The 26,128-nt window shown below is 37.3% G+C and overlaps 1 protein-coding gene across 1 annotated transcript; it reads right to left on the reverse strand.

The window, feature by feature from the left end:
• Window positions 1-1,735: 1,735 nt before the first annotated feature.
• On the reverse strand, window positions 1,736-25,162 carry LOC127953227 (forkhead box protein K2). Its single transcript, XM_052552214.1, has 9 exons — window positions 24,744-25,162; window positions 11,182-11,373; window positions 8,306-8,450; window positions 7,114-7,260; window positions 6,306-6,499; window positions 5,802-5,998; window positions 4,778-4,993; window positions 4,470-4,682; window positions 1,736-3,401 (listed from the first exon to the last, which is right to left on the reverse strand). The coding sequence occupies exons 1-9, from the start codon at window positions 25,013-25,015 to the stop codon at window positions 3,208-3,210; spliced, it is 1,770 nt and encodes a 589-aa protein (XP_052408174.1). The 5' UTR covers window positions 25,016-25,162; the 3' UTR covers window positions 1,736-3,207.
• Between the last annotated feature and the right edge of the window lie 966 nt (window positions 25,163-26,128).

The raw sequence follows: 26,128 nt of genomic DNA on the forward strand, positions 1-26,128 counted from the left end.
CTTATCTGTCATTTTTACTTAATGGGCTTTCAAAATGTTCCTTTGTTTTCTATTTTCAGAAGTCAGGAAAATGTTACGTTTTGAATATTAATGTGTTGCGATGTAACAACAATATAGAAAAGCTCCTCATGTTTCATTTGTATTTTGCTTGGTTAAATATTGACAAACCCAGAGACTGGGTTGTGTTCAACTAACAGCTGGGTTCAGTCTTTAACCCAACCTCCTGGGCGGTAACCTGAATGCTGGGTTCATCCGTATTTTACCCAGCACCGGGTTATATTTAACCCAGCAGTTTTTATAAACCATGACTAATTCCCTGGAATGCACTAAGTATTTCTCTTTTTTAACTCTCTTCTCTTTCCAGGTTTGTTTTCACATGGATGCTGTAAAATGAAATAGTTACGAAATATATATTATTATAATGATATTTGTAGGAAAAAGCTAGATGGAAACAATCCACGTTCTGAGACGAACGCTTTTATGACAGCACATGCACATTGGCTGGTCTGGCCAAAAAAGAAAAGCTTTTTGACTATTAGAAACATTAATGAGATGGTTGTTTATAAAACAGATTAAATCATGATATGCTCATATCATAAGCTTGATGAACAGCTTCAGAGAATTTGATGTTTGGAGCTGTACTTGCTTGACTGAAGTACTCGAGGGGCGTTTTGATGACCGTCAAGTGAAATGACTTGCCTTGAAGGGACTTTGATATGAAGCACAGCTCAATAACAACTTAATGATTGTTCAGCTGATGAAACAGCTTTACAACAAAAATCACTTTGTTGTGATAATGTTTTGAAAAATCTGAGTTGAAATTTTAAGACCTTTATGAAGCATGTGCACTTTAATCCGGGATAAATTCACTATGGCATCTGACCTGATAAAGGTTTATAAGATAGATTGGAATGAGAGCGTTTCACCCTCTAAATTTAGTTCAAGAATGGTAAACATAAGTTTAGGTTGGATGTGATCCTGTGTTCAAACTTGACATGTGAAACCTAGTCTTATCTCATTAACTATGTGACAAACTCAAACCATATTGACGTTCAACACTACATCTATGGTTTTAGCATTTCAAACTCTTTATTTATTAGCACCAGATCTTAAGCTGTACAGATGATGCATGTCTAGACGCCATCTCTCATGTTCAAATTCAGCCTCCATAAAGGGGTCAAAACTCAACAAGAAGAGGACGAGCCCCTCAGGAGGGGTGTGAAGGTCCATCAAATCATCTTTACTAACAGTGCGCTAAAGAGATATGTATTCTCTAGAGATCCATCTTATGAAAAGAGGTTAAAGTTTAAACTATTTTCGGTGCGAATTAAAAAATCTAGACCACATGAACAACTCGGCATGTGTTAAGATCATCTGTAGGACGACAGGACTTGAAATGTTCCTTCTCATACACACACACCAGAGGTCATTTGAATAATGCTACATGCTGCATGTGAATTCTTCTACACCAGCGCCACACAGTGGTCATCTGAGGAATGACCAGATTTTTAGTTTTGAGTCATCAAGCAATCTGAAATTTGATTGTGGATAATCACAACTCATCAATAAGAACATTATTTTGGGACACTTAATTTGGAAAAGATCTTGTATAAACTGAATCAGCCCTAAAAAGCTTTTACTGTTCATTTGAGAATCTAACTTCTAAATGCAGCCTCAATAACTATAAAAACCTTTGAATTTGAACTTTGAAGAAAAGACAAGAACACAGCAAGCGTATGGTTTTAAATTAATTTATAAAAAAAAAGCATTGACCCACTGAAGCAGAACAAACATCAATCATATTTTTTTTTTTTTGCTTTTGTTTGAAACACATATAATCTGTCAAACTCACCAGCCTGACCAGAATCAAATCATTAAGCAGACAGAACCGGCCTACACCAATACAGCCTAAAAAAAAGAAGGGTAACGAAACGGGAAAGGAAACAGAGAAAGTGTCAACAAAAAGAACAGTCGAATCAAGTGCAGATCTGGTCCGATTCAAAGCGGTTTCTCGAATCTTGCTTCTTTTTTGTATTTTCTGGATTACATCGACGGCACAGGTACGTTTGTCTAGTCCCTTACATGCAAGCTGAATGAAAACAGTTTGACTTCACATGGAAATGACACGTCCACTCCAGCGTCTGTATGAAAATATGTCGGTGTAACAAAGCCGGTTTAAAAAAAATCAACAGAAAAGGAAAAACATAGGAAGGAAATACTCCACTGATACATTTTTTATCCATCTTAGAAAAGAAACTACGCTTAGTTTCACAAAACAGAAAACAGACACAGTCTGGACATCGCCTGTCCACTTCTGCTTATATATATTGTTATCATTACTTTTTAAAACGTCTCTATAAATGAAAACACACCCAGATCCTAAGCTCCACGTATGAATGACAAAATACTGCATATTATCCACTACGACGGCTGCAGGGGATTGTGGGATATGCTGTCAGGCTAGCTGCCGAAAGTTAAGGAATATCTGATGTGTTTCGGAATATTTTGATCCCTTTGGCTCCACGTACAACCCAAGTATGCACTATTATTATTATTTTTTTAAAGACAACAACCTATTTGTGGTTCATGGAGTGTAATTCCATTCCAGGACATCCTCTTGGCTTTTCACCCTCTGTAAGTGGACTCCCAAACTTTGGAATGTTGGATCGAAGCCAGTGTTCCATTGTCAGCGCCAAAAAATCCGGATTCGGAATTCTCAGCCTACTGTGAGCAACACACGAGTTCCGGAGGTTCTAGAATCCTTCTGAGGGCGCAGCGGATCCACATCTGCACATCCGGAGGGCATCTTTCCTTTTTAATTTTGTCCGCGAGTCACTAAACATCACCAAAGAACGGAATCCAAGCTGAACGAACGCCTCCAACATCGGTGAAAGTTTGTAAAAAAATGCCCAGGTGGCAGTTGCTCTTGTGTTTCGAGGTGCGAGTTTTTGTTCAATCAGGCGTTCGAGTATTAAAACGGAAAACAGACAGAAGGGTTGCTACAGAAAACGACGGATAGGATTTTATGCATTTGGTTCTTTTTTTTTTGACGTTTTTGCTTCGGTTTGAAGAGTTATTGTCCAAGCCTTCAGTTTTGGCACTGTGAGCTGCTGGGTGGAAGAGAAACCGTGATGAGAATGAGAAAAAGGAAAAGAGAAAACCAGAATAAGGGGAGGGAAAGTGGAGGTGGTGGAGGTTAATGGATGTCTAGTTGTGCTGGTTGGTGGAGTTTGTGTCCGCAGCGGTCCCGTTCGGGTCGGTGGTGACCACGTGTTCTTCATCCTCGGTTTTCAATCGTTTGCTCTCCGGCGGCTCGCTCCCGTTTTCTCCGTTCTGCCGCTTCATGGGGAGGGAGGCGGACGCCGAGGCGTGAGCGGCCAACATGTGTAACGGACTCGACACTAGACACAGAGAAAGAGATGCTTGACATTAAAAACCTATCTCAAGTGTTGGCTTGCGGTGCTATCAGAGATTCCTTATTCTTAATAAGCACTACTATTATTATTTCTAAGACAGAAATATATCACTAATACTACTGTAAAACAACTGCACTGTAAATTTAAAAACAAATAAGCATACTTTCAAAAGTTTTTTCAAAAGTCTTAAGGACTGGGGTTTGACATTAGAATTCATTTTGCTTCACTTCTAAGGGTTAACAGCAGTTGTGAAAATAAATAAAAAATAGTTTTACTTTACAATAGTAAAATTGCAATGCATATGACTCCATTTCTTTACTTTCAATTAAAGTTTTGGTTTTGGTTTTCTTTGACAGTTTTTACTTCACTTCAAAGGATTAACAATGGATGCAAAAAAGAATATATATAATAAAATCTCCTAAGAATATTAATTATATTACTTTAGGGTAGTAAAATTACATTTCCAACTTCAATTTCTTTCAAGAGTTTAAGCCTTGAGCTTTTTTGGAATTAGAATTAATTTGTGTGTTGCTTAAAAAGGGTTAACAGCAGTTGTTTAAAACTATTAATGTACAGTAGTAAATAAGATTTGTGACTTACTTTCATCAATTTCAAGAGCTTAATCTTTGAGTTTTTGGTTTTATTCAACATTAGAATTAGCCTAATTAAATTTTTCTTTATTGCTATTAGAATTGACTTTTGCTTCACTTTAAAGGGTTAATGATTATTTAATACAAAATGAATTATTTTAATTTAAGTCATAGTTGTTGTACTTCCACTACTTTAATTTCTTCACATTCAAGAGTTACTTTGGGATAGCCAAAACAGAAATGTACAGAAAATATAGAAATGTAATATAGAAACATCATTTTCAATACTTAAAATGACTATGACTTTAAGAGATCATCCATTTTCATGACTTCTTCAGATACGAAATGAAGGGAACAACAACAACAAAAAAGAAAGAATATGAATAGAAAAGAAAATCTGTTTTCAGATTCTGCTATAGATATGAATAATGTTTCGTGTGACATCAGAGGTGTGAATGAATACCTGTGTTAGCCTGGCTCTGTATCGCTGTGGCGATGGGCACTACATGAGTGCCGTTCTGGGTGATGGTTTTGATTGGCAGCTGGTGCTGGCCCAATGGGGCTTGTTGCACTATGGTAACCGTCTGGAGGGGTGTGGCTGCAGTGCTGCTTTGAATGATCCTATTGGCTGAGCCTATGGAGCCATGAGTGATGCCAGGAACTGACTCTACCTTCACTAAAGAGAGAGAGAGAGAGAGAGAGAACACATTTAGCTACTGACTTCATCTGAAGCACCCAAACCAGGTGAAGTGCCTGGACCTCAGTGCTCACCTTTGACCTCCTCTCCGTTCTCCAGAGTCTCTGTTTTGATTGCTGTACTGACGGCCACTGCAGGGATCTGATGCACCACGTGCAGCGTCTGCATCAGCGGCTGCGCAGACGTGGAGGACGTGACTGGGGCGGCCACAGCGTATGTGACCGGTTTGATCGTCTGCGTTAACGGACGCTGGACCGCAATCAGAACCGGCTGGGAGGTGATGGGAGACGCTGGGAGAGGAAACAAGCACACACTTACTGTAAACTTACTAAAGCACTAATGACACGCACAGAAGAGCCCATAAATAATAATGCACTCACAGTCATACTAATATATTTTGACATTGCTTTACTTCTCTGAGAATAGAATATTGAAGTGGAGTTGGCTTCAAAATTTTATGTTGAAAAGATATATATTGTACTCTTATTAAATGTACCATTATTCTTTAGTCTTATATGAAACTGACCAACAACTTCAGTGATTGTGTGTGATTTAGTTGCAAACTGAAGAAAAGTTTGTTTTTCAAAGCACTTTGTGACTTTTTTACTTCATACATAAAAAAAACAGAACCGGCAAAATCTGATTTATTGATGATTTGATATTTTATAACAGTGATTTTATAATTATTACTTCAAAATACAAAGGAAACAGTATAAATGAATGACTAATAAGCCAATAAGTGCTCCTCTCCTGCCATCTACAAGTTATAATGGTGAATTGATGCATATTTTTAATGTTACATAAGCGTTTATTCACCACCGTATATTTTGTCATCCCGTTGAAAATAACATTGAAAAATGAATCACTTAGGAGCTTTAAAGTGCTGGAAACACTTGTAGTCATTGATTTGCTTGAATTTCTCTCTCAAAAGGCTGTACAAACCCTGATATGAATAATGTAATAACATTTGTAACAATATTCCATGGTTACAGTTAGTGTTACAGACAAGTTTGTTTGCACAGATAATACAAATAATAAAAAATGATTTTAAAGATCACGAGTTTCTTAGAGTGGATGTGTTTGTTTGTGTTCGAGTACCTGTGGTGTTCTGGGTAAAACGGGCCTCTTGAATCACAGCGAGCTTGGGTTGGACGGCAGGAGCAGGGGGCGGGGCAGAGGCGGGCTCTGGCTCTATGGGAACCGGTGAGCCTTCCCGTGATAGGCTGTCGGGGGTCTGCACACCGCTGGAGTGGGCGGAGAGAACGCCCGAGTGATTGGGCGACGCCGGGGCGCTCCTGTCATCAGAGACCAACACATCAGCACATTTTACATACATTACCGCCTGAAAGCTTGGAGTCAGTTAGATTTGTTTTCCAAAATAAATGAATACTTGTATTCAGCAAGGATGCATTAAATTGATCATAGGGGACAGTAAAGACAAAATATGAATATTTCAAATTAATGCAGCTCTTTTGAAATTTCTATTCATCATAGAATCCTGAAAGACTAAAATGTTTCAGACTTTCCATAAAAATACGAAGCAGGACGATTGTTTTCAACACTGATGAGAGCATTGTATGTTTAAAGTACTACGATTCTGACCTGGATGAGAGGGGTCCCATCGGGGTCCTGAAGCATGGGACGCCCCGTGGCCGGCGTTTCCTGAATGCCTGCTCCACGAGTTTGCTCTCAGATGACGGGTCTATCCTCCAGAACGAGCCCTTGCCCGGCTCTTCCTGTGAGCGCGGGACTTTGATGAAGTACCGATTCAGTGACAGGTTATGACGAATCGAGTTCTGAAACGGAGAAATTCATTCATTCATATACAACTGTATATCTAACATTGTCTAAATCAGATTAAAATGATATATATATGAAGTAGTTTTAGTTTAAGTACAAAAAAAGGTTAAGTAAGAAAATTATATAACAAACGATTAATTAAATTAAAATGTAAACGTATAATTCAAAATAAATATTGCAAAATTATTATAATGTTTCATAAATAGCACATGCAGGACATCATCTTCCATGCATGCTACAGATGTATGATTCTGTATGAATTGAGAACCACAAATTATTTTGTTGCAAACTAAATAAAAAAAAAGTTCAAATGATTCTGAAAAAAAAAAAAAAAAAAGAATCTTAGAATTTTTTTTTTTTTTATTAATTCAGTGTCTCATTCATAAACGCTTGTCTTGTTACAGGATGAACCAGCAATTGTGAATAAATCTCTTGAATAATGAATAGTTCAATGATAAAAACTTTTTTCTTTTTTTTTTTACTCACCTACTTAAAAACAGAATGCTAAGAGAGCACCAAAAAGCATTACGTTTCTCAACAGATTTATGATTTACTGTAACTCCTTTCTTAGGTTGTCAGTTCAGTTCTAACAGCACGGTGTGGGACTGACCTGCCAGCCTTTATCTGCTGTCCTGTAGTACGGGTAGTTCTTGGTGATGTGTGTGTAGATGCCGTTTAGTGTTAGCTGCTTGTCCTGCGCCATCGTTATAGCCTGAACGATCAACTGAGCATACGAGTACGGAGGTTTGGAGTCATCCTAGAGAAAGAGAGAGACTATTAGATCTGACCTTTAAGATTGACTCATTTAGATCCGATCAATAGTTTTTTAGAGTACTTTAGGAGAACAAAAACTTTGAATAATTCAGATTTGAATGCGTTAAAGTTTTTGAAAGAAGCCTTTTCTGTTAAACAAGACTGCATTTATTTGATAACAAATAAAGTAAAAAAATTGAAATAAGGGAAATATTATTACAATTTAAAATAGCTGTTTAGTATGTAAATGTATATTAAAATGTAACTTATTCCTGTGATGCAAAGCTGAATTTTCAGCATCAGTACTGCAGTCTTCAGTGTTTACATGATGCTTCAAAAATATAATATAAAATGTATCTAATATGATGATTTGCTGTTCAATAAACATTTATAATTATTATCAATGTTTAAAAAATTTGTGCTGCTTTTTACTTTTGTGATAAACTGAGACATTTTATATTTCAGGATTCTTTGATGAATAGAAAGTTCAAAAGAACAGCATTTATTTGAAAAACAACAATGAACTAAGATCATAAAATCACCTTTGGTCAATGTAATGCATCCTTGTTAAATTAAAAGTAATAAATATTTTTCTTGTTTTTTGTAATCATACTTGACTGATAAATTTGAATGATCACCATTTCCACAATAATATTGAAGCATAGAATGATTTTTGAAGGATAATGTGATATTGAAGACTGATGCTGAAAATTCAAATTCAAATTTTTATTCAAACAGATAACAGTTATTTTAAATTGCAATAATATTTCACATTTTTTTACCGTATTTTTAATCAAATAAATGCAGCCTGGGTTCAAATTCAAATTTTTATTCAAACAGATAACAGTTATTTTAAATTGCAATAATATTTCAAATTTTTTTACCGTATCTTTAATCAAATAAATGCAGCCTGGGTAAGCAAATATAAATTTCCTTCCAAAACATTAACAAAAATCTTATTCCTTGCTAACTTTTGACTGGTATCATGGATGTCTCTGGTTATTACATCTCTGATAGTGTGAGGCTTATCAGTACAGAAAGTTTGTCACCTTTGGACTGTCTCCTTCTGATGCCTCTTTGTCGTTCTCAGACTGAGAGTTATCATTCATGAGCTGCAGGTCAGGCACGATCCTGCCCATTCTGTAACCGGACGATCCCGCACCACGCGGACTGGATGGACACGAGTTAGCAGCGCTGACAGAGAAACGACAGAAATGCATTACCAAACATTCCAAAAACAACATCTGAAATAGAGCAATGGAAACAGATGGAAAGGAGGAAGTTTAATTTTCTATGCAGAACAGGAAACTGCCTCATTTGTGTAGCAGCCAAACTCAATTAAATCAATCAAATCAAAGTAGTCCATTAAGGACACAGCTGCAATTCAAACTCAAACATCACAGCTTCTGTTCCAAATGCACATGAAATATTTCAAACAAAGCTTTCATTTCATTCTGCTAAAATGTTGATTTCATTAAAAGTAAAATAATAATAATAATATAAAATAAAGTAAAAACATTAATCTTTAATGGTATGTGTTGGTAATGAAATGTTTGCACCTGATGATGTGTGTTGGTAATGACGTGTTTGTAGCTGATGGTGTGTGTAAGTAATGAAGTGTCTCTAGTTGATGGTGTGTGTAGGTAATGAAATGTTTGTATGTGATGGTGTTTGTTGGTAATGGTGTGTTTGTACTTGATGGTGTGTGTAGGTAATGAAGTGTTTGTATCTGATGGTGTGTGTGCGTAGGTAATAAACAGTTTGTACCTGATGGTGTGTGTTGGTAATGACGTGTTTGTATCTGATGGTGTGTGTGTGTGTAGGTAATGAAGTGTTTATGTCTGATGGTGCGTGTGTGTGTGTAGGTAATGAAGTGTTTGTATCTGATGGTGTGCGTGTGTGTGTGTAGAGAATGAAGTGTTTGTATCTGATGGTGTTCGTGTGTGTGTGTGTGTGTGTGTAGAGAATGAAGTGTTTGTATCTGATGGTGTGCGTGCGTGTGTGTGTGTAGGTAATGAAGTGTTTGTGTCTGATGGTGTGCGTGTGTGTGTGTGTAGGTAATGCAGTGTTTGTATCTGATGGAGTGTGTGTGTGTGTAGGTAATGAAGTGTTTGTATCTGATGGTGTTCGTGTGTGTGTGTGTGTGTAGAGAATGAAGTGTTTGTATCTGATGGTGTGCGTGTGTGTGTGTAGGTAATGAAGTGTTTGTATCTGATGGTGTGTGTGTGTGTGTGTAGGTAATGCAGTGTTTGTATCTGATGGTGTGTGTGTGTGTGTAGGTAATGAAGTGTTTGTATCTGATGGTGTGTGTGTGTGTGTGTAGGTAATGCAGTGTTTGTATCTGATGGTGTGCGTGTGTGTGTAGGTAATGAAGTGTTTGTATCTGATGGTGTGTGTGTGTGTGTGTAGGTAATGCAGTGTTTGTATCTGATGGTGTGCGTGTGTGTGTGTAGGTAATGCAGTGTTTGTATCTGATGGAGTGTGTGTGAGTGTAGGTAATGAAGTGTTTGTATCTGATGGTGTGCGTGTGTGTGTGTAGGTAATGCAGTGTTTGTATCTGATGGAGTGTGTGTGTGTGTGTGTAGGTAATGAAGTGTTTGTATCTGATGGTGTGCGTGTGTGTGTGTGTAGGTAATGCAGTGTTTGTATCTGATGGTGTGCGTGTGTGTAGGTAATGAAGTGTTTGTATCTGATGGTGTGCGTGTGTGTAGGTAATGAAGTGTTTGTATCTGATGGTGTGTGTGTGTGTAGGTAATGCAGTGTTTGTATCTGATGGTGTGCATGTGTGTAGGTAATGAAGTGTTTGTATCTGATGGTGTGTGTGTGTGTTTGTGTTGGTAATGCTGTGTTTGTATCTGATGGTGTGTGCTGGTAATGCTGCATTTGTACCTGATGGTGTGCAGGTAATAAAGTGCTTGTATTTGATGGTGTGTGTTGGTAATGATGTGCTTGTACATGATGGTGTGTGTTGGTAATGAAGTGTTTGTATTTGATGGTGTGTGTTGGTAATGATGTGCTTGTACATGATGGTGTGTGTTGGTAATGAAGTGTTTGTATCTGATGGTGTGTGTTGGTAATGAAGTGTTTGTATCTGATGGTGTATGTTGGTAATGATGTGCTTGTACATGATGGTGTGTGTTGGTAATGAAGTGTTTGTATCTGACGGTGTGTGTTGGTAATGATGTGCTTGTACCTGACAGTGTTTGTTGGTAATGCTGTGTTTGTATCTGATGGTGTGTGTTGGTAATGCTGTTTTTGTGCTGTTTATAAAGTGTTTCCTGATGGTGTGTGTTGGTAATGCTGTGTTTGTATCTGACAGTGTTTGCTGGTAATAAAGTGTTTGTATCTGACGGTGTGTGTTGGTAATGAAGTGTTTGTTGGTAATGCTGCATTTGTATCTGACGGTGTGTGTAGGTAATGAAGTGTTTGTATCTGACGGTGTATGTTGGTAATGAAGTGTTTGTATCTGACAGTGTTTGTTGGTAATGCTGCGTATGTATCTTACAGTGTTTGTTGGTAATGAAGTGTTTATATCTGACAGTGTTTGTTGGTAATGCTGCGTTTGTATCTGATGGGGTGTGTTGGTAATGAAGTGTTTGTATCTGACAGTGTTTGTTGGTAATGCTGCGTTTGTATCTGACAGTGTTTGTTGGTAATGAAGTGTTTGTATCTGATGGGGTGTGTTGGTAATGAAGTGTTTGTATCTGACGGTGTGTGTTGGTAATGAAGTGTTTGTATCTGACGGTGTGTGTTGGTAATGAAGTGTTTGTATCTGACGGTGTGTGTTGGTAATGAAGTGTTTGTATCTGACCGTGTTTGTTGGTAATGCTGTGTTTGTACTTGATGGTCTGTGTTGGTAATGCTGTTTTTGTGCCGTTTATAAAGTGTTTCCTGATGGTGTGTGTTGATTACAAAGTATTTGTACCTGATGGTGCCGGTGGGTGAGGGCAGGGGGCTCATGAGGTGAGCAATGTTATCTGGGATGTTAATGGTTAAAGGGGAGATCTGTGGCTGAACCGCTTTCACCGGAGACTCTGATTCCTGCTTCTCACGCTTAACGCTTGCCAGCGCAGTGAACGTGATCTTGATGTTCGTACTTGGGAACCGAAATGTGCACCTGAGAAAGAGAGAGAAAGCGATTATGTAACTTAAGAGACATAATCGTTATGGATCGAACAAGCATCAACATGAACCTAAAAATGAGATCTGCGGCCAAAACAAAGCTTCATGCATCCAAAACATACGGGTGGAGCGTTTAAGAAGAGGGCATTAAGAAGAGGGCATCTAAAATCATAATATCAATCCATGTGTAAATATTTTTTACAAATTTAACACAGAAACACATTTAGCTCACGTGTTACAATTGAGTCCTAGGGAACAAGCACATTAAATGTTTACATGCAAACTGAAATCACAAAAACAGGTTAGAGAAACAAAGAAACTCACAGTTTAGGATGTTAATATGTGCAGTCAGTTCAATAAGTGTAATCGGTTTGTTAAATGCATGTAAACACTGCTAACGTGCTTCAAACACAAGTTTTCTTTGACTTTAATGACTGTGGCAATAAAACCCAGGAGTAGAAGTAGATCTCCAAGTGATGCTAAAATTAACCACCCCTTGACGAGCCCCACGAGTACACAAGTTACTTCACCCTCCAAAACATGAACAAACACAGCTCACACAGGAACCAGTTATTTTGGCACTGCTAATCATACAGCATTACATTAAGATACCGTGTTCAATAAATAATAAAATGTACTCATAAATATATATTTTTTTTCTAAATGAAATGCAACTGAAAAAAGCCCTTTATTAAAAAAAAAAAACTTTTTTAATATTGTTATATTTATTTATACTTATAAATATTTATATTAATTTATAAAAAAAAAAATCCACTGCAAACTAAATGAATAAATAAAAATCAACTACAAAATTACAAATAATTATTCCAAGATTATTATAAATTAGTATAAGTGTTAAAATACAATTACAAATGCATGTACTCTTCTAATCTTTCTCAACTAGGCCAAGTAAACATTGCTTCACGTTTTTCCAAGTTATAAATTCTTGACATTGCTTTAGAAAGACTTTGATTTTTATATCAGTTTAACTGAACAATCTGAGAAGACAAAAGAGACAGAAAACATCAAAACAGGTACATTTCTTGAAGAACACAAGCGCCCCCCTTGAAGGAGTTCAGAAACGGTGGAGAGATTTTCCTCTGTGGTGGACAAGAGCCAGTCTCTCCACTCCGGCGTCACGGTCCATATGGCTGGCACTGGGCGCTGTGTTTCTGTGCCAAAGCTTGTACTAAACTTTGTGCCAGGCCCCTGTAGACCTGGCACACAGGCCTGCACACATGCACACCAATCACACCCAGCGACTTCAATTATCCCGAATCCTGCTTATTCACTAACAAATGAAAGAAGGATTTCTGCCTTCGTTCAGGAACAGAGACGCCATTCGTACGTGTCTGGAATAAATACGGTCCCGAGTCAAGTTACGCCCAACATCCGGACTCAACTTTAAGAAACTAAAGCCGTGAAAAGAAACTGTGCTGATCTGAAATCAGTTTTTTATTGCTAAAGTGACTGACACTTTATTTTCAATTTTATTTTGTTCATCAAAAAAGCATCCTCTCGATACAATATTATCACGATACTTGTCACGATACAAATATTATTTGAAATATATTGTGACATTCCCATCATACAGGCACATGGATTCTCCTACCATTGCTATGCTGATGACACACAGCTCTATCTTTCTAATGGAGCATGCTGAAAAACTTCTTGCCCAGGCCCTTGTCATTTCTAGTCTGGACTACTGCAATCCTCTTCTGGCTGGACTTCCATCTGATTCAGAATGCAGCGGCACGACTGGTCTTCAACAAACCCAAAAGAGGCCCACCTCTCTTTATCTCTTTGCACTAGCTAGAAGTTTTGGCTCGCATGAAGTTTAAGATACTGATGCACCCCCCCCACCCCCCTGTGTTCCACTCACAATTACAAATCTACATCCCCTCCAGAGCTTTGAGATCTGCCTCGTGGTACCATCACAGTGTGGCTCAAAATCACTTTCCAGAACATTCTTATTTCTAGAAATGAAAATTCTGGGCCAAAACGGAAAATTCTGGATGCACTTGAGCAAAAACTGAAAATGCATTTTAATGATTATTTATTATTTTATTAAATAATATAAAAGTCATTTTGTAAGACTGTTAAAATGTAATTCAATTTTAATGATACTTGATAAAAAGAGAAATAATAACCACACTTTTAAAAAGTAACAATAAAACTGGACCGAATTTTCAGATATCTTTTTTTTTTTTTTGGACAAATTATCCAAATTATGTATAGTCATACAAAGCTATTATAATTAGAGCATATGGGCAGAGCATAGCGTCACTGAAGGTAGCATCATTTTACCAGCGTAGCTGAACTAGCCTACACCATGTTACAGCACAGTAGCGCTACTGCAAACAGAAGCAAGGATAGGCTACTGCGTAGAAATTTCCCATCAGCGCGATATTTGAGTGGACTTTGCTCTTCTGGTGAGCATGAGCGCTACACGAGCACATTCATAAGAGCGAAATATTGAGCGTTGTGTAAAAGCATGCAGTGGTGAGGAGAGTGAAACATGCGCGCTGAACACTGCTGCGTGCGCCACATGTAATTTTTAGTTTTCTTTCCTTCGAACACACTAACAATAATTTCATTTAGCCAATGATGATTTTAATCAAGAAAGCAACAAAACAACTAACATCAAAGTCCCTTTGAAGGAAAGTCTGGTCACTCAGCCACCTTATTTGCAACACCTCTGGACAGCTCAAACAAGAGAGAGTCTAATCTAAATGAATGAGGGAAACCTGAACTCACGGTTCAGTTTAGATACGATCATCATGTCATCGATACGGTTCAATTCGATATCACAATGCATTGACGATGCACTGCATCCCCAATTATAAATTTTACTTCACATTTATCCAATTTTGTGAAGTAAATAAATACAAGCAGTCAGATATATGAAGAATACAAATTATTTCAGAAAAATTCTATATTTGTCATATGTGTACATTATTTTTCTATTGCATCAGATTGATATTCCTACTGATATTAAATTGCACAATTTAATGGGTAAAATAATTTATCAGAGACAGTATTTCAACACACACACACACTGTGACTTCTATTTGTGCACGTAACTCGAATCGATCTGTGGAATATGTGGTAGATGCCTCATTCTACGGAGCAACTTTCATTGGCTTTTGGCCAATTTATTTTTAATTAACCACCAGATGGCGCTGTTTTAGTAAAATTTTAGTAAAAACTCTAATGTAATTTAGAGTCGTTGAGATACTATTATAATTTGCATTCATTTGAATCAGTTTTTAGTTGATTATTTGCCGTTTTCATTTTAATGCATATATAGTTTTGAATTTTATTTCAATTGTAGTTATTTAGATGTTTAATGAATAGACCATATAATGGACATAGACGTAGTGTCCGCGACGTCACCCGTAGACTCTCCCGGACAATCGAAAATGGGCAAAAGAGCGGGAGCTGGTTGCTGAAGCCACGCCCACCTAGTGCGATGGGTGTGACAGCAGCGGCAATTCACCTGTCACTCAAGTGGCCACGCCCTTAATTATGCAGAACTTTAAGGCTTAATACAAATTAAACGGATGAGTTATAAAAAAAAGTCACCCCCCTCACAGTTGTCATGAAGGGCAAAATTAGCTATATAAACCAAAATCATTTTTTGCACCAGGCTGAAAACATGTTTTTTTCTGCTGTAAAGTTGGGCATTTTAACATGGGGAGTCTATGGGACTGACTCTCTTTTGCAGCCAGCCTCAAGCGGCCAGTCGATGAATTGCAGTTTTAGTCACTTCCTTATTGGCTTCACGAGAGAGAGCTCGAGGTTGCCGCTGCGGTTTAATGATGATTTAGGCTTTTATATATTTGTGTGTTGGAAAGCGTGTGTTGCTTCAAATACTTCTAAATTTCGTATAATTATTTCTCATTTTATGGTAAAAACTGCAATCTCTCTAGTGGGCAAATCTGCTCTTGATTAGAGCCTGAAGTTAAATGTGGCACACAAACTACAATAAACAATTCACTTACAGAACAAAAATAAAAGCAACATTTTCCACATCCAACAAGACACTATAAGAGCACCACATGATGTGTCCTTATGATTTGTGCTCAAGTAAAACATATGCACACTGGCAGCGTGACGCCAGAACTGAAGCTCCATTCAGATGCACAGCAGTCATGAATGAACAGCGGACTGAGACGCTTTATCAACAACATCTGCTGGACTTATCTCGAGTGACAAATCCCTTCCTCTAGGTCCTGTTGTGATAAAACAGAACACTTCTCTCATCAAACAAGAGTTGATGATCTACATGACAGAGGAATTCACTCTCCTGTCCAAACCACAAAATTGCAAAATTGCTAAAATGCAAAAAAAAAAAACCCACTAAACTTAGACAATACAAACACGTTTAACAAACAGTTGAACCTAACATGAAAATTATCTTAAGAGTAACCACAGTCTTACGGGTTTGGTACGGCATAAAGGTAATTAAATGATGAAAGAATTTGAGTTTTTGGGTGTACTTCCCCTTTAATGAGCTCATATGACCAACAAGACTTACATCAACACTCTTCACTATCAGTACTTAAAACAATCATGGTTTCTACAGGTTATATGAAGGCAAAATTAAAATTTTCTTTATTGATCTTTATGCCACGACTTGAATTTAAAACTTTCCGCTCAAATTTAATATCATTGGGTCTCATTCATGAAACACGAGCAGAACGAATTTTTGTGTAAATCGCGTGTAAAGTGGTTTTGGCGTAAATTTTCGGATTCATGGTACGAAAGAAATCTACACCTGCTCCCAGCCACGCGTAAATAGTGCGTTTAACTTCTGAATGTTTTGCTCATTAATACGGCTGCATTTTAATTCACCTTAATCGGGTACATATTTACACAGCATTTTGAAAAAAGAAAAAAAAAAAAAAAATATATATATATATATATATATATATATATATATATATATATATATATATTACATACGGTTTTTCTTTTAACTTTTATTATGAGAGCCAGTAATAGGATCTGTAATATGCTGCCAAACTTCCTTTTTTAGGACCTGATACGCCACTAGTACGCTTGAAAATAAAATGTGGCATTTTGAATGAACTTCTGATAATAAAACTTCAATTTCTGCAGATGAGAAATGTTTCTTTTTCAGTCGCTTTTGAGAAGACATGTTGAAATCCTTCGTTTGGTGTCATAATATGATGCTCACATATAGTTGTCAGTCGGATTTAATAGGCGGGATTTATGGTAATTGAGGGTGAGAGTGAGCGTGCACGCGCGTCCCATTTACGACTGATTGGAATTCATTAACACAAACACACATTTCACTATCACATCTGACGTTTACGAAGTTTTTGTGAATCAGGAGAAGTGTTTTCGGTAAGTTCTCTTTACGCGCAAATCACTCAGATATTTACTCGTATATTTACGAATGTTTCATGAATGAGACCCTTTATACGGCCTTAATTTGTGAAAGGGGCAAATAAATACTTTTTAATAGGGATGCACGATATTATCGGAACGTTATCGGAATCGGCTGCAACAGATATGAACTGTCCCTCATCAAGCGTTCAATTTTCATAAAGTTTAGTGGAATTATTTGTTAGTCTGAGGTGGAATCGGGGTGCATGACCAAAACGTTAGAGAACCACTGCCACTGGCGCTGTTGGCCTAATTGTAAAAAAATGAAAGTAAAATACAGATATCATTAGGATACTTGCGTTTCTGAATAAACAGAGCAGTATGGATGTCATAAAATGACGAGTCTGTTTTGATTTAAAGGTCAGAATCTATAGCTTACATGAGTAAACATCACAAACATGACACTTGTAAATTAATTACATTTATTCAGTAATATGTAATATATTTGTTTTCCAAAAGGATTATGAAAACTGACGCTGAACACAAATAAAATGTTATAGTTTCAACTGCATCTGTCTGAGAGGAATTGATTTTATTAGTTATTTTCAATGCTTTCAATGTACTCACATTACAAAAATAATTTTAATAAAGTTTATTAATTATATTTTTGCTCAAAGCTAACCAAAATAGACTTAGTGTTGTTTTAAAACAAAGGGAAATATATATAATAATCGGTATCAACTATCAGCCAAAATGATTTGAAAAATATTGGCACATCGGATATTGGCAAAAATCTAATACTGTGCATCCCTACTTTAAGACCTTTTTGAGATCTACAGAACCCCTTTTTTAACAAAGGTTGTTGTAAAACTATCTTGCATTTCAAAGATAAAAATATTAAATGATCAAATCTCTTTGAACATCAACACTTACATAAACACTCAGTATTCCGCACTGATACTTAGTTGTTAATTACAACAAAACTCATTTACATACTAAGAGACTCAGAGGTACAATAGGAAATAAAAAACATTTATAAAAAAAAAACTAAAAGTACTAGTTTGTAACAAATGCATTTCAGAGAAGCAACATAATTATTCTCATGTAAAATATTGAGACTCTCTCAATTAACATTCATTAAACTCTGCCAGCTGTCTTTGTCAGATATCCAACAATTGTTCTATTCATGCAAATTGTAATTAGATTATTCAGGATTGAATGTTAAATGTGTTTCTGCTCCAGGCAGCCATTCCGAGCACAATCCCGGCATGGCAACTACGAGGCGCTCTTTAAAACAGGAATGCTGGGATCTCAAGCCCTCACATTCCTCCCTGTGGGTGGTGTGTGTGTGTGTGTGTGTGTGTGTGTGTGTGAGACTCGAACAGACTTGTTCCTGCACATCTCCTTGCATCTTACCCACAAAACACCACAGTTTCTACAAAAATACTGTACAGATCTTGCACAGGAAGCGTGGTTTACCCAAACAACCAAAACTTTGTTCTGTTTTTCTTGGTCACATTCCAAAAAAATAGTGGCTAAAAAGTAAAAGTGAAAAAAATAAATAAAAAATTAAACACTTTTTTTTCCCCAAAACAACTTTACGGAAAATGCATGTTTACACAAAAATAATACAATTATGTTATACTACAAAATAATAATAACAATAATAGTAATTGATTGTTGTTTTATTACTGAACTCAAACAAAGAGCTGGTTTTAACTGAATAATGTTTACTATTGCCTTTTAGAGCTGCTTTACGAATAAAACATAATTAGCCGACGTGCAACACTGAATCACTATTTTCCAGAAGAGACATAAAAGTCTTTGTGGTGAGTCACTTCATACAAATACACCAGGGAAAAGTTGCTACATTCTTCATCTGTAATAACAACAACAATAGTAAATGTATTTGAAATAAATAATAGAAGATATGAAACATTTCCAGCTTGTTGAACTTCAGAAGTATATAAGCGTACCACAGCTACAGCAGAGAAGGAGAACCGAGTCTACATGAGATTACGTCATTGACAGGGGTGTATGTGCTCGACGACAGACCAAAGCACCAAACCCTAATGCTTTCCAGACAGAAACAACCCCATTCCCTGTGACTCACTGCCTTACAACAGGAAACAAGTCACTACGCTCTTTATAACAGATATTAAAACCTGACTCACTCGTCCAGCATTGTCTAGTCTACAGTCATGACAGTAAACCGAGATTAAAGGCCCGTTCACACCAAGCACCATAACTTTAAAGATAACGATAAAGATATAGTTTTAAAAATCATTCTCAGTATTAAAGAATAGCAGAGCACAAGAGTCCACAGCACAACTATAATGATAAAGGCACAGAGAAACGATATCACTGGAATCATTTTCCAGGTGATGAATGATGAAAACACTTAGAGCCAATCGGATTCATCCTGCTATAATGAGCTCGAGAATTTAAAGTGACAGGCGCACGCGTGCATTAGAACGAACAGACGATATCTCTTTATTGTTATGCTCCCTGGTGTGAACAAGGCTTTAGACTCAAAAACTATGACGGTATTTTTAACCTGTAACATTAGGAAAATAAATATAATTAGGGCATAAGTAATTAATTTGGTATTTTTTTACTTCTAAAATGTATTTTAAAAATTTCAAATAAATAGGCTAAAATTACAGAGAAGAGTGTGTGTATGGAGATACATATTACTGTTTTTGTTATTTTTGCACATAAATGAATATCTTCTGCTGTTAATATAAGGATGGGGAAAAATCTTTTTCTCAGTAAAAGTCTTTCTGTAAAATATTTTTAATCTTCTTGAATGCAACAGCTGTTTGGTCAAAATACTGCATCCTTTGACAGAATGAAAAACAAATTTATAACAAAACATCTATATATATCTATATATATCTATATATATATATAAAGATATTTAGCTGCATTGTCCATTTATAAATAAATACAAATGACAATAATTTAAAGCATAGGGTAATTTAATACTAAACGCTTCAAAGAAGGTCAAAAAGCTCCTTTAACTCTTAAATGAAAGGAATAAACAAATGACTGATTATCAGAATGTCTTCTATTGTATAAATATAAAATACAAAAACATCTTTCCACGTAACACAAAAATAAAACGACTACAAAATAAAAAAAGCTTCTAAAAATATTTTGTTTATTAACCTGCATGTTATTTAACCATTAAACTGTCACAGAACAGTGACATACAAATGTGCTGTTAGGCAAATGATTGAAGTATTAACTTTAACTAAATACTTTAGGCCAAAGGTTTTAGGCTGACCCTTGGCTTTCTCTGGGTTCAGCCAAGCTGCATTTGTTTAGTCTTTTATGACACGGGCCTATTACAAATCAAAGAGCTTCTCTGGCTTTACCGGTCACCTTACGTAAAACCATCAAAATAAAACACAGAAACGCTGGAAAAACACCACCTGGACTGAATGAGTGATTTGGGATAGCATCAGTTTTAACTGTGGCGTTAAATCAAGACTCAGCAGAAGGAGTGGGCGATATCTCGATATTTAAAATATATCAAGATTTGGATATGGATTTTGACATATCGTTTATATCGATATATTGTTTATATTTAATTCTGATTCTGCCACTTTGTTTACCTTCTCTGTGCTGTGCTCGCCCCTGCTCGCTCGCCCCCCGCCTCCTTGATTTTGTCCCCCCTCCCCTCGATCGCGTCTACAGAACTAGTCTCAAAAAAAGGACAACTGGCTCCATTATATGGAGATACTTTGGTTTTAAGGCGTCGGGCGAACAGCAGGCAGATGTCTACTGTAGGGCCCTGTGATTTCTGTGACGCAGAAAACGCGGAATCCAGTCATAAAAACGGAATTTACAGTTTAACGTGGAGTTACACGGAATTCGTCTAATTTTGAATAAATTAATCAAAAGTAGGTCATTGCCCTCACATCAAATCTGGAAAAGTCTATTTAAATATGAATCCTGCATGTTCTGCGTGTCTTTGTTAATAAATGGCGCAGAAGCGCGACTTCCTTTACCACACACACCGAAGTGCACGTGACGCTCCAGTGATTTCAGCATCTGTCTTCTCACTAAATAAAGACGTAAACACATGAAGAACATCTCCAGAACTGCACTGAGAGTCACTTCATGAGCTTTTGACGGTTTGATTTGAGTAAAACATATATCACATCATAGACTTTAGTATCACATACACAGAACTGTAAAGGTAAACCCGTCAAAATAAAAGTATTTGCCAGAAATCTATTACTATTGTTCAGCAGAATGTACATAGCCTACAACTACTACTACTATTAAAATGAAATAAAATATTTTTCAAGGAATAATCACAACATTTCTTCTATGTTTTAATAGTAAATCCCTCTTTGTTTACCAAAAAATAAAGCTTGCTTAATTTTCAACAATTAAAAGATAAATTAAATGAATGTTTTATGCCTTCATTTGATAACCAGAAAAATGTAAATACACAGAATTTCGGAAGGGAAAAAACATTTCACATAAGGCTATTTTAAGAAATTTTAACTAATTAAGTTGTTTTTATGCATTTAAATAATTACACATGATAAAACACAGAATTAGGTCACAAAACATATGATGAAGAAAAAAAACAAAACGTTTAGACATGTAATAAACATGTAATATTTGGCATATTTGTTTCTGCAGTAGTTTTTGGGGGGTTATTTTTCCCGTAAAGATAGAGATATATATTGTATATCGAGATATAGCAAAATTTATAGAGATATATTTTTGCTCCATATCGCCCAGCGTGATTACATGAACAGAAATGAAGATGCTCTACACATTTCAACATGTTTGAATCCATTACGCAGATTATCTCAAACAAAGATGACAAAAACTGCTGGAAGAACATGGTTTCTGTCGTTTCCTCGTCATGCCGGTTGGAAACGTCAGCATCTTTTTGCGCTGACGAGAGCCAATCACAGCGAAACGCTGCACTAATTAAATGCTCTTTAGCTTCCTGATCAATATTGTAACTCAAAGTGTCTCTACCTCAAACGCGCTGTCCACTGTAGTCCATACAAACCATCTGGAGTCCTGCGCGTCTCAGCGGGTGCGACGGATTGATTTCTTGCTAATTACAGTATGTGGACGCAGCTCTTTTCTAATCTTCAGAGAAGGCAGTATAATTAGCACAACATCCAGCACACTAACAACTTTAAAGACACGCAAAACTGCTGCTTGAGGACCGGCATTTAAAAACAAACTCAAGTTGGAACTTGCAAGCCATTTTAGTGCAATCAGCTAGAAATAATCCATTATAAGCCAAGAAACGCTAATGTCATGGGTTCGATTCCCAGTAAATATACCTTGAATATATATCATGCATATTTAAATGCAATTTATAGGAACAGTTAACCCCAAAATGTGAATTTTGTCATAATTTCATCACTCTTAAGTTGTTCCAAACCAGTATGAATGTCTTTCTTCTGCTGAACAGAAGATGATTTGAAGATTTTTCACATACTACGGGAGTCAATGGCTACCGTCAGCTGTCTGGTTACCGGTACTATTCCTCAAAGCTTTATGGTGTTCTACAGTTAAAAGAAACGTATACAGATTTGGAATAAATTAAGGGTGAGTAAATGGTGACAATTAAAATATTTTGGGTGAACTATCCCTTTAAGTCACTTTGGATAAAAGTCATTAAAAATGGAATTGTCCGGAATTCTATGCAATTTGGATGATTGGAGTGCTACTGAAAAAAAATAATTCGCAAATTTGTAAAAAAAAGAAGAATGTGGGTAACCAGACAGCTGACGGTAGCCATTGACTTCCAAAGTACAGAGCCAAAAACAACAGAAATCCATGGCTACCAGCAACTGTTTGGTTACCAACATTCTTCAGAATATCTTTCGCAGATGAAAGAAACTCATACACCACTTTAGGGTGAGTAAATGATGACAGAACTTTCCCTTTAATCAATTCAGCATCCTTTTTGATTAATACAATTTAACTAAACCACACTAAAGTGGAAAACAGTACATTTGGGAAAAATAAAATGGAACTGGTTTAAAATTAAACTGATTTTATAGAGCTCTAGCTTTAAAGAGAGATGTTGGCTATAAAAAAAGCCTTATTTACATTTTCAGAAGCCACAAAGACATCAGAGAAGCTCTCTGCAACTCCAACAAACATGACTCAAACAAACATGTACGCTTCCTTATTTAGAAAGAGCTTATCAGTCAAACTGTATGTGCTCACTTCACTCTAAATGTGGCCCTGCATATCAACATGAACATCTCGGGGTGACATGCCTTTTTAAGTCTGTGTAGAATTCCATTGAAAGATTTGCAGGGCAGAAAACGGCTGTGCACACAATTGCTTTTAAGGCTGGCATTGTAGGGTGCAACAGATTTGTTGCTATATATTGAGATATGTGGGTCATGTGTTAAAAAAAGCCAAGGGATAAGTGTGCACACTAGAGTCGTGCTCAATGCTGTGATTTGATGATGTGCGAGAAAAGAAAAAGATACATGAGAGGTACAAATCTACACTGAAAAATCATTGTGATATACGCTGGCCAGCTGTGTGTGAGACTTAATACAAATCAGACATTCACTACAGATAATGCACCATCCACAGGTCGACTTCAGGATAATGTCAACACACCCAGATGTCCAACATCTTCAAGACAAACAAATAATGAAAATGGAAACAGCTGACAGCAAACCCACCTAACTGACAGGCTGTGCTTTTCGAAAAACAGCACTTAAGAAACAAAGAGCACACGATGCAGAGAATCAAGATATAACTGCTAGTTAACACAATCGCACCATCTCAGTATGTTTACACTCCAAGTGAGACAAAACAACACTCAATCTTTCATAACAGAACACATTTTCTCTTTCAGGCACATTTCTGACAAATAAAAAACAGTCGATTTTTTTAAAAATGCTGCTACATACACCTTTGATGCCCCAAACTGCTGCAGCATGTGCTGGTGACTCCCAAAATTCTGCTTTTGGTGTCCAAAAATACTGCATGCAACTAAAAAAAAAACTCAAACCGCAGCAAGCACCAATACTTTTCCCAATAAATCTGTGAGACGCCCCCCAACATGTTGCTTCACATGCATGTGATGTTCTTAATCTGCTGCAGTATACACCTATGACACCCCCCAAATACTGAAAGCACCTATGGTGCATAAAATGCTGCATGCATCTGTGATGATGCCCAAACATACAGCATTCACCTATATCCCCAAAACCCCTGCAAGCACCCCAAAATGCTGCATGTGCCTATGACTCCCAAATTCTGCATGCACCCATTGTTGCTCAGATATGTTGCTATGCATGCCTGTGCTGTCCAAAAATGCAGTTACATGCATCTATGATAAAGCCCATGCATTGCATGCACCTACAACAAACCAATCTGCCTCGAACACCTATGATGCCCCTCAAAATGCTATTGCACACATTTACTATGCCACAAAATGTCTACAACATGTGCCTATGACTCCCAAAACGCTGCATGCTTAATGTTGCTCAAAATTTATGCTTATATCAATAAACACCCCAAACTATTGCAAAGCAGTGTCCTGAAAAAAAATGTACATAGCCACGATGCCCCCCAAAATGCAGCTACATTGGCATGCAACGCTCTAATCTGCTGCAGCATGCACCTATGACACCCCCGAAACACTGCATGCACGTATGGTGGGTGTCCAAAAACGCCGCACTCGCCCCCTGTTGATGAAAAAAAAAATCTCGCCACATTTATCACGCCCCAGAAACGTTCCATGCACTTGAAACGTTCCCACGCGCACGATGCCACACACAATGACCATCAACACGACGCCTGCGAATGCTCTCTAGCTAGGCAGCTCACTAGGGTTTGAGACACGGCCCACGGCGCGCTCTGAAAGCGAAACGAAAAAATGTGCAACATAAGGACACTAGCACGTGCTCTCGGTTCTTCTGCATCACAACAATAACAGCGAAGCCGATGAGGATGAAGAACACCGAGAAGATGAAGGTTATAATCACTCACACTCGAGGCAGCTGCAGGGGTGGCGCCCCCCGCCGCAGAAACACCCCGTCCACGAACACCCCGTTCTTCCCCAGACAGCGCAGATAGAACTCCCCCGAGCCCGTGTCCTCGGCGGCGGCGCTGAAGACCTCCAGGTGCCGGCGGGAGATGAAGCTCGAGTGGCCCATGCTCACGTCCACCGAGCCCTGAGACGAGTTCCGACCCACCGTCACCGAGCGCTTCTTCATCACATACTCAAACTCGCGGCCCTCCAGGCGGGCCATCGCTGCCATCTTTATCTCTCCACACACAGGGGACGGGGCACGATAAATATGAATATAAAATATGAAGGGGGTGAAATGTTAAACGTGCCTGACCAGGGACACCAGCAGCATCAGCGGCGGCGACTCGACCCACCGCCGCGATTCACCGCAAAGAGAAAGAGAAGGGGGCCTTAGCCAATCAAAGCGTGCTGCTGGAGGTGCCGCTGTGATTGATACGCAGGCCAGCCAATCAGAGACGCGTTAGGGGATGCAGTAATTCAATCGCAACCAATGAAATAAGGAATATGGAAGACTCGACGGATTGAAGGTCGGTTGCGCTGTGCCTCAACACGCATGTGTGTGGAGAGATGTCAACACTGGACTGGAGATCAGTCATGGACTTGAAATTAATTCATAATACTACGGCGATAATAAATTATCGAAAAAAAAAAAAACATTTAAAACCATTTAAAAAACAACAACAAAACTTTAACATTTAAGACTTGCACTATTAGTTTTCTAATAGCTTTTTTTTTACTATAACTATAACATTTTTTATTTATTAGCTATATAATTATATAAAAACTCAAAAAGTCAGAATTATCATATCACTATTGTCCTCATTTGTAAGTGACTTTAGATAAATGTATCTGCTAAATGGCTAAATGTACACGAATATTGAAAAAAATAACTATGTGATCTAATATAATACTAAAGTATGTAAAAAAACAGAATCTTGTAATATAGATTTTTTATTTTTAAATATTATTATTCATTTTTTTTAATGTACAGCAAACTTGCAAACAAAAGTTCCTTTACAATTCAATATAATTGTTTTCATACTATGTTTAAAATTTCGCAAAAAAAAAAAAAGAAGTTCCTAATTCATAAAATGAGATTTAATATAATTAAGGTTTTAGATCATGGTGCATTTTATATTCTAATAGTTCACATTTTTACCCGACATGCATCTATCTTCATAAACGCGTATCATAATGTATCTTTAGAAACTAGAAAGTGTATCTCTGAGTGACTTAAACGGAGTAAATCCACTCCGTGGTTTAGTCCTCTCCAGGTCTGCAGTCTCGATTCCCCCACAATCCTCCGCGCCGTCCGAGACGCGTGTGTTTGTGTATGGAGGTC

The sequence above is a fragment of the Carassius gibelio genome, chromosome B3 (genome assembly GCF_023724105.1).
Source record: "Carassius gibelio isolate Cgi1373 ecotype wild population from Czech Republic chromosome B3, carGib1.2-hapl.c, whole genome shotgun sequence".
In the NCBI taxonomy this organism is placed as follows: domain Eukaryota; kingdom Metazoa; phylum Chordata; class Actinopteri; order Cypriniformes; family Cyprinidae; genus Carassius; species Carassius gibelio.

Bases quoted from the DNA above. Each gene is read 5' to 3' on its own strand.
- LOC127953227 (XM_052552214.1), bottom strand. From the start codon at position 25,015: ATGGCAGCGATGGCCCGCCTGGAGGGCCGCGAGTTTGAGTATGTGATG. The intron at 11,374-24,743 runs GTGAGTGATTAT...TCTCTTTCTCAG, and splicing joins CCCCTGCAGCTGCCTCGAGT to GTGCACATTTCGGTTCCCAA. The intron at 4,683-4,777 runs GTGAGCACTGAG...CTCTCTCTTTAG, and splicing joins GAACGGAGAGGAGGTCAAAG to TGAAGGTAGAGTCAGTTCCT.